Source organism: Pelodiscus sinensis, chromosome 6, assembly GCF_052426305.1.
Source record: "Pelodiscus sinensis isolate ZL-2025 chromosome 6, ASM5242630v1, whole genome shotgun sequence".
NCBI lineage: Eukaryota > Metazoa > Chordata > Testudines > Trionychidae > Pelodiscus > Pelodiscus sinensis.
The window spans coordinates 81835529-81858056 of NC_143057.1; the positions used below are offsets into that span (position 1 = coordinate 81835529).

The following is a 22528-nucleotide window of genomic DNA, read 5'->3' on the forward strand; positions in this document are numbered from 1 at the left end:
ACGCTGAGTATCCCGGGAAGGTAAACAACCGAAGGGGTGACCCCGTGTGATAGGCACCAGTTCCAGAGCTTTATGGCTTCCAAACACAGGGAAAGGGATCGAGTGCCACCCTGACGGTTGATGTAGTACATGCAGGTGGTATTGTCCATCATGATGGTAATGGACTTGTGAGCTATGTACTGAGCGAAATACTGGCATGCATATCTGACCACCTGTAACTCGAGGAGGTTGATATGGAAAGTCTGCTCCATAAATGACCATTTGCCTTGGGCTGTGATGTGTCCTAAGTGGGCTCCCCATCCCATGAGTGAGGCATCTGTTATAACTGTGAGAGTGAAAGGTGGGTGTTGGAAAGGAACGCCGTGTAGCATGTTTTGAGGAATTGTCCACCAGAGCAGAGAGTTGATCAGGCGTGGTGGACTGGCAATGGACTTCAAAAGTTGGTCTCTGGAAGGCCTGTAAACCGTCGTGAACAAGGACTGGAGATGTCTCATGTGGAATCTGGCCAGGCTGATGACATAGGTCGTGGAGGCCATGTGCCCGAGGATTTTGAGGCAGAGGCGGACTGTGACAGTCGGCACAGCTTGTACTGCTCGGATAAGGTCACATATCATTGCAAACCTGTGCTCGGGAAGAGTAGCCCTTGCTGTGACTGTGTCGATGAGGGCAGCTATGAATTCCAGCCTCTGCGTTGGGCGTAGAGTGGATTTTGCGTAATTTAAGTGAGTAGAGGGGCTATTGTGGTATCTGTCATGGCCTTCGTCTCGTCAAAGGATGCACCTTTTATGAAGCAATCGTCCAAATACGGGAATATTATGATGCCTTGGTGTCAAAGAGAGGCCATTACGACCGCCAGGATTTTGGAGAACACCCTGAGGGCCGTGGACAGGCCAACGGGAGCACCCTGTATTGGTAGTGTTGGGTGCCTACCGTAAACCGTAAGAAGCGTCTGTGAGCAGGATGAATTGTAATGTGGAAATAGGTGTCTTGAAGGTCAAGAGCCGAAAGCCAATCATGTTGATCTAGCGCAGGAATGATAGTTGATAGGTGACCATCTTGAAACGGTGGAATGCGATGTATTTGTTGAGGCGCCTGAGGTCTAAGATGGGTCGCCACCCTCCCATCGTCTTCTGGGTTAGGAAGTAGGTTGAGTAGAAACCCCAGCCCCGGAATTGTGGTGGTATGTGTTCTACAGCGCCCAGTTGAAGAAGATGTGAAACCTACAGGAGGACGGTTTCGTGAGAAGGGTCTCTGAAGAGGGACGGGGTAGGAGGGTGCTTGGGAGGAAGGGAGGTAAAGGGGATAATGTAACCAGATTGAATCAGATCCAAGACCCATTTTTCTGAAGTGATGAGGGACCATTGGTGGAAAAAGGCCTGGAGGGGGTGGTGGAACTGAAGGGTACCTGTTGGAAGTGTCAGTGGATTGGCTTCCTGGCTCTCGACCTGACCGTCAAACCTGCTACTTGCTCGATGGTGGATGGGGTGCGACGTGCTGTTGTTGTCGCTGTGGTCTACGGCGCTGAGATCTTTGGTTGCAGAAATCGTACTTGGGTTGTTACCTGAACGGCTCTCTCGGGTGTTGGTAAGGCTGGTACCTAGTTTTCTTGAATGGAGGAGTATACATTCCAAGGATCCTGAGAGTAGTACGAGAGTCCTTCATAGAATGCAACACCTCATCGGTCTTAGCTGCGAAAAGGTTGGTTCGATCAAAGGGTAAGTCCTCAACCTTTTGTTGTAGATTTCCTAGGTACCCCAGATGCTTGTAACCAGGAAATTCTGTGGAGCACTATCGCCGAGGCCATAATTCGAGCTGCGGTGTCTGCCACATCCATAGTGGACTGTAAGGCTGTGCAGGAGATGGTGTGGCCCTCCTGCATAATATTGAGCAGGGTTGACCGTTTATGCTCCAGAAGGTGTTGGAGGAGATCCTGGAGCTTGGAATAATTAGTGTGGTCATAGTCCACAAGCATGGCAGTATAGTTTGCAGCCCTGAGGAGTAATGTGGATGAAGAGTAAACCTTTCGGCCCATAATGTCCACTTTCTTGTGGCCTCTCTCCTGTGGGGTGGTTCTTAGATTAGACTGTTTACCCTTGTGACGTACCGAATCCACTACTAGGGAGTTCGGAGGTGGGTGGGTAAAAAGGAAGTCCATATTTTTTGGAGCGATAAAGTATTTACGGTCTGCTCTCTTATTTGTTGGAGTGACGGATGCTGGGGTCTGCCAGATATTGTCGGCCGAGTCCATAATAGCCTCATCCATGGGGATAGCAATTCTAGAGGCGGTTGGCGGCTGAAGCGTACGAAGAAGGCGATATTGTTTGACCTGCACCTCTTGGAGATCTCTTTCCTGAGCTATAGCGACTCTTTTAAACAATTCCTGAAATTCTTTTGTGTCATCTCCCAATGGTGGGGCTTCGGTAGTGACCACTTCGTCTGGGGATGAGGAGGAATTCTGTAGAGGAGATCTGGTCTCGCCTTCAGAGAGAGAGTCGTGTGCGTCTGAGGGGGCTGGAGAATTCAGCTCAGTGGCAGATACAGTGGCAGGAGGCAAGGGAGGAGGTGGCCTGGAAATAGTAGAAGAGGGTCGGTGGTGACTCTTCTTTGGACGTGGCTCCCAGGGTTGCCATTGAGTGGCATGTGGCGGGGATGGGTAAGCATACTGTTGCGCATACCATGGATGCAGCCAGCTGCCAGGATGGAGGTCTATGTGCCGGGTTAGAGTGTTGTGATGAGAACCTACTCCTTGGTTCGGTGCCGATGTCACCGACTGAGTGAGAAGCGGCCAAGGAGTGCCTAGATCTCACCAAGTGGATAGAGGAACCTGGGGACGGCGGTGCCGAAGAGGTGTGGCTCCGCACCGGGGATCGGTACGGCTCACGCCTCTGAGATGGTGCGGGGTGATGCGGTTTCAGTGGTAGCGGCACCGCCAACGGGGGGGTTGACGGTGCTGAGGCTTGTTCCGGCACTGGAGCACTCAAAGGTGGTTTGTCGGCACGGGCCTTTTTCGGTGCCGAGTACGGTGCCGTATTCGCACGCTTCGGTGCTGTGCACTCTTTCGATGGCGCCATTGGTGCCGAGGACGGCCATAGCAGTCGGTGCCGCTGATTTTTGCCTTGGCTCTGAATGAGCTCTTTTGTGCGATGCCAGCGTCTTAAGCTGTGCCACGCTGGAGGTTCCCGGCCTATCCTCAGTGCTCCCTCTGAGGAGGGACGGAGGGACTTCTCGTATAAGAGAGTCTTTAGTCTACTGGCTCGGTCTCGGTGCGCCCTCGCCGTTAGTTTGGAGCAGTGCAGGCACTTCTGAGTCTGGTGCGCCTCCCCAAGGCACTTAATACAGTTGGAGTGCCCGTCGGAAGCAGGCATGGCATCTTGACATGACTCGCAGAGTTTGAAGCCCGGCGAGCCGGGCATGAGGGGTTGGGGGAAAGCGGCAAGCCACAACAAGACATTTTTTTTTAAATAACTAGACAGGGGAGGCAAATAGGGCTAAAAATTTGGATGATGAGGTAACTAGGGAATAAAACGAGGTATTTTACTATTTTTAGAGAGAAGTAAGGAGAACAGAGGGCGCCGTCTGCTGCCGAGGACGGTAGAGAAGGAACTGAGGAGCCGCGCACACAGGCGCCCTTCAATTCCAACGACACTAGAAGGCGCCACGGCACGGCAGAAATGGCTAGAAAAGTCTCCGGTCACTGGCGCAAGGATGCACCAGCACCCACAGTGGAGCACCCACGGGGACCACTCGAAGGAGAACACAATTTTCTTTGTTAAATTATGCCCTTATTGAAGTGGCACACAAATCGTTTGGTTTAGCAAGTGCAGACATCTGAAACAATAACACACTTTTAAATGTCAAAAAATTTGCAAAGTCAAATAGAAAGGGGAAAAAAAAAATCTCTGAAACATGATGCTGACCTCAAGTATATTATTACTACCCTAGCAGGCTTGTTGAGAATGTGCGTTTTTTTGGGAGTGGGAATATGTCTCTATGTTTCAGAAAGTGCTGTGCACTCTGTCTATGCTTAATAGGTAGTAGTAATGTTTGCATTGCAGAATCATTAACAAAATCAAAATAAGAAAAGTCCATTATTTCTAGATAGTAAAAAAAATCATCAGATTTAACCTCTAGGTATGTACCAGAGAGAAAATTTCACATGCTTTTATTTGAATACATCAAGGTGCAGAAAGGAAGAGCAACATTTATTTAAGGTGCTGCCAAGTGATCTCTTGGTACAGTGTAGGTCCAGAAGGAGAAATGACCTTGTGGCAAAGTCACAAAAGGGTACTAATATTCTGTTCTATTTCTTAACATTTCTATTGGATAAAGGTCGATAATGTACACATAGAACAGTAAGGGAACTCCGAAGTATTCCTATGCTATGAGTTTGAAATCAGGTACTGAAAATTGCTGCCAACAAATAAAAGTGACATTTCTAGGAAAATTACCTGATGAAAAGAGAACACGAGAACAGCAATACTGGCTTAGATCAAGGTCCTTCTAGCCTAGTGTCGTGTCTTCCGACAGTGGCCAGCACCAAGTGCCTCAGATAGTCATCAAATGATCCCTCTTCTGTCACTCATTCCCAGCCTTTGACAAATAGAGGCTAGAGATGCCATTCCCACCCATCCTAGCTAATAAGCATTGATTGACCTGTCCTCCATGAATTTATCTAGTTCTTTTTAGAACCTCATTAAAACCTTCACAAAATCCTCTGGTGAGAAGTTCCACAGGTTGACTGTGCATTATGAGAAGAAATACTTCCTTTTGTTTGTTTTAAGCAGGCTACTCATTAATTTTATTTGGTACTCCCTACTTCTTATATTATGGGCACAAGTAAATAACTTGGATGTAGGATTAACAAAAATGTACAAAATTGTTATATTCCAAAATTTCAATCTGTCCATCATATTAAGCTTTCAATAATTAAAAAATATTTCATTATTCCCATGTAAAAAAAACTTGCACTCACTTGATCATATGTGGCACAGTGACTTTAGAGTTTTCTTCAAACACTATGGTCATTAAACCATTGCATCTTATATTGTCAACACACTGTGAAAATGAAATTCAAGAATCATTAACATCAAAAGAATATAAAAAGAACATAGTTTCACATTTTCCTTCATTGTTGTAATCCTAAAATATTGTGCTCAGAGGGCGTGAACAGGTAGCTAAAATAGATTTTTTTTAAATAAATAAAGCTAACAACATTGAAAATGAAAACACAATGGACAGAATTCTCCAGTCTGCCCTTACAAGTTCACTTTGCAGCACTGAAACATTAAAGTCAGTGGATCCACACTAATGTACACAAACTGATATACAGGTCTACTCATTTCTTGATATGCTAAAACTGTTTTAAGTTGTAAATGACATATGCTATGATTCAATAAACATCTTTGATTAAAACATCTTCAACATACCCTATGGTATTTTTAAGATCGATATACACAATAGGTATATTGCAAGGAGATTAGAAAGATATATAGACATGCTTGGCAAAAGCCTCAGCCCTGCTTTGGACCCTTTCTGCTCAGACTGATGTAAATAGGCTCTAAAACAGTGTTTCTCAATCTTTTTTTTATAAAGTACCCCTATTTTTAAAAAAAAGTATCCCCAGTATCTACAGTTTTCAGTCACACAAAATTTGTTCTATGATTGCAACACATTTGTTTAAACAATTTAATCATATCTGGGTGGGTGATGAAAGTTTTGGGTGTAAAAAGTACAAAAATAATAAAGCACGGAAAAATTTAAATAAAAAAAATCAGTTTTCTCCAAATTTCAGTTGTGTTGATGTACCCCCCATACTTCTCTTGAGTACCCCTAAGGCTGTGGTCACCAACCAGTAGATCGCGATCTACCGGTAGATCTCAGGGGCTCTAAGAGTAACTCCTGAGCCCTCTCTGAACTGCGCACCTGCGCAGTACATTTACATTAGATTTCCTCATGTAATGTAGGTGGGGCTTCAAGGAAGGGGAGGGGCGGTAGATCTTCACCTGTTCTGAGACTTAAAAAGTGATCTTGGGTGTAAAAAGGTTGGAGACCACTGCCCTAAGGGTACTTGTACCACTGGTTGAGAAACACTGCTCTAAAAGACCCAGTTCCAGCTATTGGAGTATTTCCCCAGTGCTGGCACTGAAAAAGACATCTGTTATGGCAGCCTTCTAAAGACTCCTTTGCAAGCCCTAGCACCAAGAGTGTCCTGGGATTGAGGCTGGGGGCAGGAATGGTACAAGTGGGATGAAGTCACAGCACATAGTGCTGGAGAAGTTCTGTGCACTGCTGCAACTCAAAGAGTAGTCCAGAGAGGCTGGTGTAATTTAGACTCCACGGCTGTCTAAATTATGCAACACAGGAGCAGGAGGACACAAATGTGGCTTAAGGTCAGAGACAGCTTTACAGGTGGCGGATATGTGCACCCACCCAAGGTGCCATGGTCAAGAGGCAAGGAGCAGGGCTGGTTTGGGGTGCAAGGTCACAGAAGGGAGCTCAGGGCAAAGATGGGGAAAGAGGCAGGAGAGGTAATGGGGGAAGTCTGGGGAGGCAGCAGGGGCCAGGGCATCATCATATATATAGTAGCCCAATGTCTGTGACTCTGTAATGCTGAAACGCTGGCTGTTCCCTCTGGGCGGCGCTATTCCCTCCCGCCGTGGCGCTCAGCTGTCTTCCGCGCCGCTCAGCCGCGCTGCCACGTGGAAGCAAGCGGTGCAAGCAACTGTTTGCGGCCCGGCTGAGCGGCGCAGAAGTCAGCGAAGCGCCACGGCAGGAGGCAACAGCGCCACCCAGAGGGAACAGCCAGGGGGCGGGGCCTGGACGAGCGTGCGTCTCTGACGTCAGGAAAGGGCGCCGGATTCAAAAGGAGGAAAGCAGAGCGGACGCAGAGGAGACAGAGAAGAGAACGGAGGAGGTGGAGGACAGAGAGAGAGTGAGAGAGACGCAGCAGGAGAAGGAGAAGAGAAACACAGAGTGAGAGGCGGGAGGGGGAGAAGAGAAAGAGAGAGAGATGAAGAGAGAGGTAGGAGGTGGATGAGAGCTGAGAGAGAGAGGGCAAAATTTAAATCCCGGGCTTCATCTGCAAGTTCGAATGCCTACATTAGCCACCCTAGTTCGAACTAAGGGGCTAGTGTAGACATACCCTTAAACTAAGAAGAATAGGTACAAGTTTGGAAGTGATGTTTTTTCCCCATTATAGTAATATAACTCATACTACAAATTTGGAACTGAATTTTGTCCTAGTTTCACCAGTTAGTACAATTAATACACATTTATTCTGGGGTAAAAGCTGAATTCATCTCTTTATGAAGATGTTAAAGAGTTTAATAGAAAATGTTAACGATTGTTAAATTCTGCTAGTTTTAGTCACTTGATTTCAGACAATGGGACTGCTCATGTACCGGGTAAGCAAAGAAAACATGATTTTGCCTTTCATTTTAGAGAACTGTAGGTTCTATGCTGTGATACCTGAAGTAACTAATATAAGATAGTTCAGAACGGGATTAAAGCGTGCTATCAACCTTTTTAAAAACTGCCATTTCTATATTGTTGTAACAGGTGATTGACCTTCTGCAAGTTCTAGTACAGATTGAAACTCTCTAAGGATGTTGCTGGACCAGGGAGTCCCCTTGGAAGGCCAGAGATAGGATCCCTGTGGGGGGATGGAGAGGGGCAGAAGCCCAGCCAGGCTGGCTGCAGGAGGACCAGCGGCTGGGAGCCCTGCCATGGGAGTCTGGTTGAGACATGGCACAGTGCCCAGAGTACCAGTGGACTCCAGCAGTGCAGTGGTCTATGAGCCTTGGTGGCAGGGAAACAGTTAGCCACGGTGGGGCTGGGAGCTGTAATAATGGGACCACAGGCTGCTGCGGCAGAGCTTGTGCGGCCAGGAGTGCAGCATAGCCGATATAAGGGCTGCAGCCAGATGTGATGAGGTTGGGAGTCCAGACAGTGGGGCCATGGTTAGCCGTGGTCATTCTGGAAGCCTAGGCAGCAGGGCTGCAGGCTGCCGCAGTGGGGATGGCGGGTCAGGAGCCCAGCATGACTGTGGGCTGCTGGCAGAGGGGAAAGCCAGCAGCCACCAGGAGGAGCCAGGCTGGAGGGCCAGAAATGACTTCTCATGGTCTGGCAAAATCCCTCGTTCAGGACCAGTTAGGTCCTGAGCATGCCAGACCAGGTAGATTCAACCTGTATCACCAGCAAATTTCCATCAAAGCCTAAATCCATTCCAAAATAGAACTTTCTGTTTTCTATCCCTAGAATCAGGAAGCTCCATTTCATTTCACTCCTTATTTGTCACAGACTTAGTACATACTAATTATTATTATTATTATTGAAGGACACTTGTTATATAAAGCGTGGCAGTGATGATTATGTATAGTTACAGTTGTCATATTCTTTGACTTTGCCTTTTAGCAACAATTTTCCAGATGTGTTTGGATATTCTTTTGAGAGAGACAAAAATGTAGAGAAAAATCTACAAATGTTAACTTCAGCATGAAAGCACAGTAGGGAAGGATAAGCTGTATTAAAACTCTTTCTCTTCCCGAGGACACAGAAGTTGGAAGAGACCCTCAGTTAAATAAGCTCTTTCACACAACAAAAGATAGACCATAAAGAAATTAATCGATCTCATTACTTCCACAAAGTGGGTACAACAATATTTTCAATATTACAATTGTCGCTGGTTCAAAGTCTTAATAACCTGAGTTTACTTCCCAGACTCTTCCCAAACAGGACAGGGGAGGGCAATGTTATAAATAAATTTAAAAAGCCTTAAAATAAATTCTTTAAAAAAAACACAGATACCAAAAGGTGAAAGCAGATGGATAAAAGTTGTTACCACAAAAATTGTATATGAAAGTTATTTGATGATGCAAAGAATCAGGACCTATTGTTGATGTGGAAGAAATGAATTTTGATACCTGATTCTGTGATTTCTAAGACAAATATTATCGCTAATTTTTTGCTCAATACATTTTCCATGGCAACAGTATAGTAAATAACTATGTAACAATCACAGAAATGGCATTTGCCTATTACTCATTTCCTCATTCTTGCTCTTCTTTCTAAATGGCTGTGTCTAGATTGGCATGATTTTCCGGAAATGCTTTTAACGGAAAAGTTTTCCGTTAAAAGCATTTTCGGAACAGAGCATCTAGATTGGCACGGATGCTTTTCCGCAAAAGCACTTTTTGCGGAAAAGCATCCATGCCAATCTAGACGCGCTTTTCCGCAAAAAAGCCCCGATCGCCATTTTTGCAATCGGGGCTTTTTTGCATAAAACAAATCTGAGCTGTCTACACTGGCCCTTTTGCACAAAAGCTTTGTGCAAAAGGGACTTTTGCCTGAACGGGAGCAGAATAGTATTTCTGCAAGAAGCACTGATTTCTTACAGTAGGAAGTCAAGAAATTCAAGCGGCCAGTGTAGACAGCTGGCAAGTTTTTCCGGAAAAGTGGCTGATTTTCCGGAAAAACTGGCCAGTCTATACACAGCCAATATGTTTTGATTTTCTTTATTTGTTGCTATTGGAAGGTCAACCAATCACTAAGTGAAAAGTAAAATTCAGGGTCTAAATTTAAAGTTGTGTGCGTACATTTGCACACCTTATTTATAATTGCAGTACCCTTGATTATATACACATCTAGACTAATCCTATTTTCGCCTGGAATCCTATTTTCACTGCCTCCACCTGAAGGAATATTTCCAACACACCAATGTACAACACACTGACCTTGCTGCTCCCCCTGCCAATCCTACAAGAGGAAGGCTTCTATGTGGACCCCTACTAATGGTCGTAATGAGAGTCTTGATTTGCATACCAACTGCTTCCACAAATGTACTCGCGCTGACATTGTCAGCAAACAACAACATATAACCTCAGTCATGCAGAACACAATGCTATACACAGCCTCAAAAACAATTCTAACATCATAATCAAAGAGGCTGACAAAGGGGGCCCTGTAGTCATCATGAACAGAACAGATGAACAGGAGGCAACCAGACAACTCACCAATACCAGATTCTGCAATCCTCTCTCCTGAGATCCCACTAAAGAATACCAAAAAACCCTGAAACAACTGCTCATCAAGCTCCCTAATGCTGCTCAGGAACAAATTTACACTAACCCCTCCTCCTCCAAATCCCTGACCAGGAGTTTTCTATTTGCTACCCAAGATACACAAACCTGGAAATCCCGGACAGCCCATCATTTCAAGCACTGGCACACTTACAACAGGATTATCTGGCTATATTGATTCCCTCCTCAGACCCTATGTTACCAGCCCTCCTAGCCCCCTCCGCGACACCACTGACTTCCTGAGGAAACTTCAAAACATCAGTAATCTACCTGAAAATACCATCCTGGCCTCTATGGACGTAGAAGCCCTTTACAGCAACATTCCACATGAGGACAGATTACAGGCCCTCAGGAACACCATCCCCGATAACAGCACCTGATCACAGAGCTCTGCGACTTTGTCCTCACTCACAACTACTTCCGATTCAGAGACAATTTGTACCTCTAAGTCAGCGGCACAGCCATGGGCACCTGCATGGCACCACAATATGCCAACACCTTTATGGCTGACCTTGAACGACGTTTCCTCAGCTATCCTCCCCTAAAACTTTTACTTTACTTACGCTATATCGATGACATCTTCATCATATGGACCCACAGGAAAGAGACCCTTGAAGAATTTCACAAGAATTTCAACAACTTCCACACCACCATCAACCTTAGCCTGGATCAGTCCACATGAGAAATCCACTTCCTTGACACTACAGTACAATTAAATGATGGACAAATTTCCACCACCCTATACCGGAAACCTACCAACTACTACACTTACCTTCATGCCTCCAGCTTCCATCCCAGACACATTTCTCAATCTATTATATATAGCCAAGCCCTAAGATACAACCGGATTTGCTCCGATCCCATAGACAGAGACAAACACCTATAGGAGCTATGTAGAGCATTCTTAAAACTGAAATACCCACCTGCAGAAGTGAAAAAACAGATTGACAGTCAAAAAAGTACCTTGACATGAACTACTTCAAGACAGACCCAAAAGGAAAACAACAGAATTCCATTTGTCATTACCTACAGTCCACAACTTAAAACCCTCCAACACATTATCCACAATCTACAACCTATCTTGGAAAATGACCCTTCACTCTCAGAGGCCTTGGGTGAAAGGCCTATTCTCACTTATAGACAACCCCCTAACCTGAAACAAATGCTTTCCAGTAACCATGCCACACAGCTACACCATAAGTATCCAGGAACCCACCCCTGCAATCAACACAGTGCCAACTCTGCCCACACATCAATACAAGTGATTTCATCACTGGACCCAACCACATCAGCCACCAAATCAGAGGCTCATTTAACTGCACATCCAGTAATGTGATCTATGCCATCAAATGCCAGCAATGCCCCACTGCAATATATATTAGACAACCTGGACAGTCCCCATGGGAAAGATTAATGGACACAAATCAGATATCTTAAAAGGCAACACACAAAAACCTGTTGGGGAACACTTTAACCTTCTTGGACACTCATTAATGGATCGCCAAGTTGCTGTTTTGTTTCAGACCAATTCCACAAGCCAAATACACAGAGAAGGATTGGAACTCCACTTCATTCACAAGTTTAATTCTCATGCTAATAGTCTAAATCGCTATATCGGATGGCTTGTACATTATCAACCAACTAAACAATGAAGGTGCCAATGGTTCTTGATGTCTGTGTAGTGCAAACTAAAGGTTCTTATCAGCCTCTTTTAACTATTTAGTCTTTAAGGTGCTAAAAGACTACTGGTTGTTTTTTAAAGTTTTTCCTGTTACAGACTGGCTCGCTATCCCTTTGAAACTTATCTATCCACTGTCTCCCCACCCTCCAATTTTTTTTCTTCTTCCCTCCTCCCTCCCTCCTGCCCTTATTTATTCTTGGTTCTGAATTTCTAACACTCTGGTCATCTGAAGAAGTGGGTTGTGCCCACAAAAGCTCATGATACGATCTACATGTTTTGTTAGTCTTTAATGTGCTACTAAACTATTTGTTGTTTTGTAAGTTTAGATTAATCATGTACACTAATGGCAACTCAGTATAAAATTTCTCATTTGTGCGTTGAACTCTGCACATTTTTGCACACCTAGTTAATGGAACGTGTATGAAATAATAAGATTCTTATTGTTTACCTTTTCCATTAATATAGCACTTATGTCGTCCTTCAGAGTGCTAGTATTAGTGTGTTAAGAGGAAAAGTCACTGATGGATAGTTTAGCCAATTGTTCATTACAGCGTTTCTATACAGCTGGTCTTGAGCCCTGTCAGGGACAAAACACTGGGCAAGAAGCCCTACCATTCTGATCTGGTAATTTTTACTATTCAATTTTCATCCTAAAACTTGTAACTTAGTGGGAGTTTGGTGGCATTCTCACTTACCTCCTTTATCTATTACTAAAATACTTATCCAGCATTACCCAGTCCTTCAGAGTAGGGGACTAGCAGTGTGGAGGGTGCAGGAGTCAGCCGTGGAGATGGGTGTGTGTGTGCGCAGAGTAAGTGGCTGGGGTTGTGGGAGATGCAGGAGTCATGGTGGAGGGTTGAGGAGGGGCTCCGGGTGCAGGGTCCCATCCAGTGGGATTTACTCCTCCAGCCAGCAGGGCCTTCTCTCCCTCTCCAGCCTCTCCCCTCCCTGCAAGATGGCAGGGGCCTTCTCTCTCTCCATAGTCCTCCTCCCAAACCAGAGGCCATCTCTCTCCCCACAGCCTCCCTGGTCGACAGGGGTCTTTCCTCGCCCCACAGCCGGCAGTGGCCTTTTCTCTCCCTCTAGTCCTCTCCCCCCCCAGTCAGTGGTGGCCTTTTCTCTTGCCCTAGGGCCCCCTCCCCATTTGGTAGGGCCTTTCTTGCTCTCCCATCTGGCAGGACTTTCTCCCTCCACTGCCCCCCAGTGCTGCAGCCAAGGGCCTGAGATGGGAGGAGAAAGGGTTAGAGGCAGGGGGTCCAGTGTGGTGGCATGCAAGATGGTGAACTCCCACCTGAGCTGCCCACTTTCTTGGTGGTGCAGCTGCCTCGAGTGGTCACTCTACGTTATAGCTCTCCCCTGCATTTGCTACCCCCATTGGCCACTGGGAGCATTAAGTCTCTCCTCTCTGCCCCTTCCCTTTCCATGTTATGGAAAACAGTCTCATTCCAGGGACTTCCCATTTTCCTGGCACAACCAAACCCTGGCCTTGCATTATGATAAGAGGAAGCTGCATACCAAATTTGATGGCCCTAACTCTTACAGTTTAGGAGGAGTTCTTGAACAAATGAATTTGGAGACACGCAAATAGACAGATGGACTCACAGGTGATTTTTCACATGAGGTCTTTATTGCTGATATATGAAGCTGCCATTGAAAGGGTCTTGAAATTTATAGTTTTAAACATTTGGCTCTTGAACTTTAAAAAAAAGGTCATTATTATAGCTATATATTTTTACTTTATCGTTACTCATCCAGTATAAGAATTCTGAATAATATTTTCAAAAGCAGGTAAGTGACTTACACATTTAGAAGTTTAAATGGTTTTCAGTAAGACATAGGCTCCTAAGTCACTTGGGTGTTTTTTCCAAATTTTATCTACCATCCCAATTGTATTTCTCCAAAACTGTTTATCCAGTCCAAAATGATTCAAAGAGGTTTTTTTTTTAAACTAATTTCAAACAAATTCATCAGATTCACTTACTACAAAAATTGCTCTGGGAGAACATCAAATTCCAAACTGAAACTTGCCTTTATGGTGTTTGCTAATCAATAAAGAATAATCAATTATTCTTTATAATTAAACAGAAGTCTGAGAGAGCTCTAAACCACAACTATGGCACTAGCTCATATTGTTACCTCATATTTTATAAGCATTATCCAAGATAAATCCTATGGGTACATTCAGATATGGTACAAGGAAGTGAAAACTCTTTTACTATGTATTCAACCTCTTCCCCAAAAAGATTTCTAGCAATCCTCTGTTTAATAACTTTCCTAGATTTTAAAATAATGCTCTTTTTAAATGATACTCACACCATTAAACTATGTTAATATTTCATCTTCACTCATTTACAAAAAAGTGAATTACCTGCAAACTATCATATTCCTTATTTATGTATCATATCCATTCATCTTTTTTCTTATCAATGTGGGGTAAATAAACAAATTAACCTTATTCTCTTAGTCTATGAAATATAAAACATGTTCATAGTATGAGATGCAAATAGAATGGAGGCATTTTCCTCCAGATTCAAGAACCACAAATAAATGATTTTTTATTTATATTGCAGATAGCAATTAGCAGAATCTCAAATTAACAGGTCTGACTCTTCTTTTGAAATCAAGAGAGAAATGCATTCATTACATATTAACGATAAAAATGAGTGATAAACATGTTATATGGGTTATTCATTTACCTACTCCATAATCCTTATCACATCTCTTGCAAAACAACTTTCTGCCTTACACTTATTAATCCTTATAAAGCAAAGTGTAAACTCTCTGTAAAAATAGGCAAACACTTGGATTCTTATGTATTAAATCTAAAAAGTAAACCCTGGAAAAAGAGCAAAAGCTCGAGATTAATTTGAAACAAAGAGCAACAAATGTTATCAGTAAGAAACAAAAACAAAACTAAACCAAAAAAAAAAAGGAAAAGCATAAGTTACCTGACTTATATCACTTGTCCATGCAGCTTTTTCCTGTCGTGTAGGCGCTAATAGTACAACAGTATAAGGAGGAGCATCGGTAGGTTCAACCACAATCTTGAAATCAAGGTGACCAAACACTTGCCCAGAACCTTTTGCTTCATAATTCAGGGTGAGGGGGAGAAAGAAACAAGCAGTTGTGATTTAAAAGTTGTATATAAACAAATGTACTGTTTACATTTACACTTAGAAGTATTTTAAACCTCCCTCTGCCAAACAACCACCATTATCCTCCAAAGCAATGACCACATCTTCACATATATCAAGTACAAGCAAAGTTTGGGAAAAATGAATACATGAGTACTAATGAATGGGACTTGATGTGAAGTACAAATATCAGGAATAACGGTTTAGTAATCACCATAAAGTTTCAGTTTGGAATTTAAGGTTTCCAAATGACTGAGTAAGGCCCTAATCTTACAAACATGTCTCCATGTGTTTTATAATTTAAACACATGAGAAAAATCATTAAACTTAATGAAACTATTCTCATGCTCAAATTTCAAAATCTATGGGATTGGAACCAAACAATTTTAAAAAAGCAAAGTAATACATTTTGTTACTTAATTTGAACAAGATCGGAGTTACGATTTACAGGATCCAGAACAAAATTTTCAACCAGCTCAACCAACTATTTCATCTCTCCCCAGTCTTCAAGAAAACAAATTATCTCTAACTTCTTTTTCAAGACAGGATTTTGTTTATTTAAGATCTTCAAGTCTAAATTTCCTCACAAAAAAACAGAAAATAATTTGTTACACTGGTTCATCTATTTACTTGAAATCTTATCAGCAAGAACAAAATGCATATTTTTAAACAGAGTTTTTACATGTAGTTTTTAACACTACTTCTCAGACTTCATGAAAAAGTAAAATATATCATTTGCTATACTGTCAAATAAAGAAAGGGTAGCACTTTAAAAAAACTGCTTTGACGTTATAATTACTATAAACAATTTAAAGCAACTTACAATCATCATCACTCACATCTGGTTCCTCAATCAGCGTACACTCTATTAAAGAGAGAACACCTCCTGTCTATGGAAACAAAGACAATTTTTCAGTAACTTGGGGGGTTACCCTTCTCATTAAAGTTATTTTTAAGCTTTGTTAGAATTTAATTTTAGAAAGACCCTTTAATTTAAGAGCACATTTTTTTTCAAGAAGATAGAACACTATTAGAACCCAGAGGGTGAATGAAAGTATAATTTATAGTGCATTTTTCCAAATTCAAATAAATCAATAACTTATTCACTTTTACAAAAACGTGTTGCCTTTTCCTGTCCCGAATTCATCCATCACAATTAGATCCACTGGGTGATATAATTAAAGCATCTGGACTCATACCCAAAAATTCTAAATCAGGTGAATGGAGGATGTTTTCCAAGGTTTCACTAAGTTTAGTTTACACTCAATACTATTGTACTATTCATGTGACTTCTCCCTTAGTGGTTTCTGCTGTGATTATTTCATTTTTTCATTACTTCTGGCCTACCGAAAGCACAAAATACTAGAAATCTGAGAAATCTTGTTCTTGCAACATTTCTGACTAATTTGAACAAACATTCAAGGTATGCCTATACTACAGAGAAAATGGAAACTGCTGCTGTAGACCTTCCAGTGTTCAAATTAGTTGTCTAGTCAAGACATGCTAATTCAAACTGAGAGGGGAACTCTGGTCGATCCTGATAATCCTGCTTCCACGAGAAGTAAAGGGAAGTCAAAGGGAGAGTGTTCTCCCTTCGATTTCATGCAGTGTGGAGAACGCCAAAAGTCAAGTTAAGATACTTCGACTTCAGCTACGCAATTAACATAGCTGAAGTTGCATATCTTAATTCAACCTTATCTCGTAGTGTAGAGATACCCTCAGAGGTATAGTTTGCTCCAGTTTACATTTCCTGGACCCCATCAAAAGGTTTCCCCACTGTGTGCAAATCAATGCAAAATTTCCCCCCAATGTGAAGATACTTATTTAAATATGGTGCTTTGCCTCTGACTAAACCCAACACACTCCATAATAGCTTAATTGTATCCCATACAATTTAAATAAAGACTTCTTAAGATGTTCAATACGGTAAAGTATGTTGCTGCAAGAAATGATTTTTCTTTAAATTAATCCAGCTCTGTAAATTAGTTGACACCTCTACTAAACAAAGGCTAGGAAAGTTTGGCACTAGTTTACATAGGTATTTGACACGGTCTCCAATCTTAACAATTTCAACTAGAGAGGTCCATTTACAAACTTGTGTTCGCTATGAGTTTTGGCTGAGAAAGGACTTTGGAATTCAGCACCTTGGATTCAAATATGGAAACAATGTATAAGAATACCTAACACACGCTGAACGTTATACAGACTCCAGCATTTCTATTATACCTACCAGAAAAAAATGAGACTCTCTGCCTGAAATGAGACTGGGCATGCTGTGAGCAGGAGAATGATGCCATGAAGTCAGCTGGAGCTTCTTGGCATCTGACCTTTCATCCTCTAATATCCCTCCTTTGTTTCTCTGTTAGGAGCTAACAGTTTTGACATTTTCGTCAATTAGTTGGCTTTCTGGTGACCCCAAAAGGGTGGCAACAAGCTCCTAAAGTATGGATTTAAATAAATTCCTCTTATTTTGCCAATAAAGTCTTACAAGTCTGCCAGAAAAAGCAGAGCTCATTCTTCCTCCCTCTTCAGGAGCTGGATGAAAAATTATCTTTTCACCTGTTTAAGAGAGACACTCTTGATTTGGAAAAAATCACATTTTCATCTGAAATTTTTGAACCTGCTGCCATTGCAGGTAGCCCAAAATTGACAATAACTGAAAAAGATTAGAGAAAAAATACGTCTCTGGTTTCCATTTGCTTATACTCTGCATCACACCAAGATTGTTCAGACAGTATTTTTTGATGGTCCCTGTCATGCACTGATCTGGGAAAGCGGGTTTGGAGGCGGGGGAGCTACATATAAACTCTTCCCCGGTGCTCTATCACACTGTTCATCAGGAACAGCTCCAGTAAAGCTGAACCATACAAAAACAAGAAAAATGTACACAAACATAGTGAGAGAGGAGGGCACAGAAGCAGCAAGTTTGGTGTTACTGCTCTTGGGCCTGCATAAAAGACCCTTATTGAAATCAATTTAAAATATCAAATTCAGTGACCCTATAAAGAAGAGACAAGTGTCATGTATTTCTGGACTCTAGAGGCCAGAGTATTTGAACTAAAAGTGCTAAGGAAGAGAGGAACACAGATGGGACTTTCCGAGACATAGTAGAGCAATCCCATCCCCAATCTTGCAGCCTTGACGTTGAAGATGATGAAAGTCTTGAAGAACAACATCAGACTGGTTTAAGGAGAAGCAATCCCATAGTTAAGACCTTCTTTCCAGATGGTATCATGATACCCTCTCATTAAGTCTCTCACTCCAGGGGAGGGAATTAGGAAGAGACAGGCAATTGTAATGGGGGATTCAATCATTGGAAATATAGAAATCTGGGTTTGTGATGACTAGGAAAACTACATGGTAAATTGTCTGTCAAGTGCAAAGATTCCAGATCTCTTGAGACATCCCAGACATCCAGCACTGTGCTGTGCTTGGGAGGAGCTAGGGTTGTGGTATACGTAGGTACCAATGGCATAGGGAAAAGTAGGAGGTGGTGGTTCTGGAAGCCAAATTTAGGCTGCTAGGTCAGAGATTACAGTCCAGAACCTCCATGATAGCATGCTCTGAAATGCTTTTGCAGGGCCAGTTAGAGGAGCAGAATTGCAGGATCTCAAAGTGTGGATGAGTGGAATCAGTATTCGTTATAGCAGATGTGAGGGAGATTCCTAAACCTGAGCCATTCTTTTAGCTGACAAATCTGAATTGTCAGTAGAGGATGTTTTAGACCAAATTGATAAATCAAACAGTAATAACTAACCAAGACCAGATGGCATTCACCAAGAGTCCTAAAAGGAACTCAGATATAAAATTACTGAACTACTAACTGTGGTATGCAACCTATCAATTAAATTACCTTCTAAGTACATAAGAATGGCCATACTGGGTCAGACCAACAGTCCATCTAGCCCAGTATCCTGTCTGCCGACAGTGGCCAATACCAGATGCCCCATTGGGAGAGAACACAACTGGTAATCCTCATGTGAGTCCTCTCCTCTCATCCATATCCAGACAAACAGAGGCTAGGGACACCCTTTCTATCCATCCTGGCTAATAACCATTGATGGACCTATCCTCCATAAATCTATCTAGCTCTTTTTTTGAATTCCTAGCCCTCACCACATCCCTGACAAGGAGTTTCAGAGGTTGACTATGCACTGAGTGAAAAAAAACTTCCTTTTGTTTGTTTTAAACCTGCTGCCTGTTAATTTCATTTGGTGACCTCTAGTTCTTATATTATGGAAATAAGTAAATAACTTTTCTTTATTCATGTTTTCCGCCCCAGTCATGATTTTATGGACCTCTATGACATCCCCCCTTAGTTTCCTCTTCTCTAACATGAAAAGGCCAAGTCATTTAAATCTCTCTTCATATGGGAACCCATTTCAAACCCCTAATTATTTTTGTTCCCCTTTTCTGAACCTTTTCCAATGCTAATACATCTTTTTTGAGATGAGGTGACATCTGTACGCAGTATTCAAGATGTGAGCATACCATGGTTTTATATAGCAGAAATGAGATATTTTCTGTCTTATTCTCTATCCCTTCTTTAATTATTCCTAACATTATTTGTTTTTTTGACTGCGGCTGTACACTGAGTGGATGTTTTCAGAGAACTATCCACAATGACTCCAAGATCTCTCTCGAGTAGTTGTAGCTAAATTAGTCCCCATCATATTGTATGTATAATTGGGATTATTTTTCCAGTGTGCATTACTTGAAATTTAATGTTGATAAATGTAATTTGCCACTTAGTTTGGTGAGATCTTTTTGAAGCTCTTCATAGTCTGCTTTGGTCTTAACTCTCTTGAGCAGTTTGGTATCATCTGCAAATTTTTCCACCTCACTGTTTACCCCTTTCTCTTGATCATTTATAAATAAGTTGAATAGTATTGGTCCCAGGACAGATGTCTGGGGGACCCCACTAGTTACCTCTCTCCATTCTGAGACCTGACCATTTATTCCTACCCTTTCTTTCCTTTTAACCAGTTATCAAACCATGAGAGGACCTTCCCTCTTGTCCCATGACAACTTACTTTAGGTTCCCCTAATGAAACCTTATTATGGGACTAATTAAATAATTCATTTAGCTTCTCCACAATGACTTTATCATCTTTGAGTGCTCCTTTAGTATCTTGATTGTCCAAGGCTCTCACTGGTTGTTTAGCAGACTATACCAGGTGATTGGTGGGTAGCTGATGTGATGCCATTTTTTTAAAAAGGCACCAGATCCTGACAAGTAGAGGCTATTAAGCCAAAGTTCAGCACCAGGCAGATTGATTGAAATTATACTAAAAAAAAAAAAAGATCAGACTCAGCTTAACGTGACAAGTTGGAGAAGAGTCAACATGGCTTTTGCAAAGGGAAGTCATGTCTCGCCAATCTATTAGAATTCTTTGAGAGGATCAACAAACACGTGGGCAAGGGTGACTCAGTTGATACCATGTACTTGGACTTTTTGACAAAGTCCCACACTAATGGCTCTTACGCAAACTAAGCAGTCATGGGATAAGCGGGTAGGTACTCTCGTGGATCTGTAAAAAAAATAGTAAAAAAGAATAGGAATAAAGGTCCGCTTTTACAATGGAGAGAGGTAAATAGTGTTTCCCAGGTATTTGTTCTGGGCCAGTGCTGTTCAACATATCCATAAATGATCTGGAAAAAGGGATGTACAGTGACATGGCAAACTCTGCAGATGATACCAAATTACTGGAGATAGTTAAGTCCAAAGCAGACTGCGAAGAATTAGGAAAGGATCTCACAAAATTGGGTGACCAAGCATCAAAATGGCAGATGAAATTCAATGTTGATAAATGCAAAGTAATGTGTATTGGAAAACATAATCCTAAGTATACATATAAAATGATGGTGTCTCAATTAAATGTCACCATTTTAGAAAGAGACATTGAAGTCAATATCGATAGTTCATTGAAAACATCCAGTCAATGTCAAAGTCAATGTCCAGTCAAAAAAGCTAAAAGAATGTTAGAAACCTTCAGGAAAGGATTATATAAGAAGACAGAAAATACCTTAATATAAATGTACAGAAAAGGGCCAAAAAATTATTGAGGATATCAAACAGCTTCCAGATAAGGAGAGGTTAAAAAACAACAACTATTCAGCATGAAAGACAAATGACTCAGAGGCAAGATGTATAAAATCATGAATGGGATGGAGTAAGTGAATAGTGAACATTCTTCACACAACATAAGAGATGGGGCTCACACATTGAAATTAATAGTATCAAATTTAAAACAAACAAAAGGAAGTCTTTCTTCATATAACTCACAGCCAACGTATGGAATTTGTTGCCAGGAGATGTATAGGCCAAAAGTCATAACTGGTTCAAAAAAGAATTAGTTAAGTTCATGGAGACTATTAGGCCAAGATGGTCAGAGATGCGACCCCATGATATGACTGTCCCTGACCCTCTGATGGTGAAATATTGGGACTGTAAAACAGGAGTTAAATTATTTGATGATTGCCCATTCGGTTCATTCCCCTTGAAACATCTGGTATTGGCCATTGTAAGAAGACAGAACTCTGGATTGAAGGGGTATTGGCCTGCCACAGTATGGCCATTCTTATGTTTTGATTTGTTTTTAATGTTTCCTCACTCACACATTTAGGCTGTGTCTAGATTACATCCCTCTTTCAACGGAGGGATGTAAATTAGGCACTTCAAAATTGCAAGTGAAGCCTGGATTTGAATTTCACGCATTTCATTTGCATAATTACGGAATGGCGCTCTTTTGAAAAAGCGCTCTTTTGAAAGTAAAACCATAGTTTAGACATGGTTCTTTTGAAAAGGGAAAGCTTTTTCAAAAGATCCTAGACTGCGGTTTTACTTTTGCAATAGCGCTTTATCATAAGAGCGCCATTCCATGATTATGCAAATGAAATGCAGGAAATTCAAATCCCGGCTTTACTTGCAATTTCGAAGTGCCTAATTTTACATCCCTCTGTCGAAAGAGGGATGTAATCTAGATGTACCCTTAGGGTGAATCTTGTGATCTGAGTATGTTTGGGATGGATTCCAGGTCACACAAATCTACCTGGAAAAAATATGAATGTGACAGGAGGCAGTCTACATTTCCCTGGGAAGCTTTCCGCAGGGACCAGTTGGTGGAAAGTTAATGTATGTGCTTGGAAACCTGAAATACACTAGACTATTAGAAGCTTCACCATGCTTTCATGATGCACCTAAGCTACAATGTCTGTAATGCCTGTTTTCAATGTCAGTTTCACATGAGAGTCTCTTGAACTAGAAGCCAGAAATCATCCCTCTGTTCTCAAAATTTTTGCACAAGTGGGCGACACTAAGGTCATGGAACATGTAAGTTTATACTCCTATATTTTATATACATCCTTATGCATACTGTGATGTATAACTGGAATTCAGTGGCAAAGAGAAGGACATGCAGCTAATGAGCATCTTTTCCTTTTAGGGTGAAAAGAATTGGTTGAGTTTATTAATTCTATATGCATATGCAATTATCTAAAGCTTTCCTGCAACAAACGTCACCTTGTTACATTTCACTGGCCAGTTATAGTTTTAATTGAATGTCTTTTAGAAAGACTAACTTACATTTCAAACTGAAATCCCTATTATTTTCTACGTGCAAAATGATGAGACAGTA

General features: G+C 41.9%; 1 protein-coding gene across 2 annotated transcripts in view; it reads right to left on the reverse strand.

Annotated features, from left to right (window-relative positions):
- RASGRF2 (Ras protein specific guanine nucleotide releasing factor 2) overlaps positions 1-22528 on the reverse strand; it is a 203959-nt gene that overhangs the window by 91409 nt on the left and 90022 nt on the right. For both annotated transcript variants that reach the window (XM_075932213.2, XM_075932212.2), the window contains exons 11-13: positions 15715-15781; positions 14706-14842; positions 4973-5055 (exon numbers count right to left, since the gene is read on the reverse strand). In XM_075932213.2, the coding sequence (XP_075788328.1) occupies positions 4973-5055; positions 14706-14842; positions 15715-15781 (287 nt within the window). The remainder of the gene's footprint in view (positions 1-4972; positions 5056-14705; positions 14843-15714; positions 15782-22528) is intronic.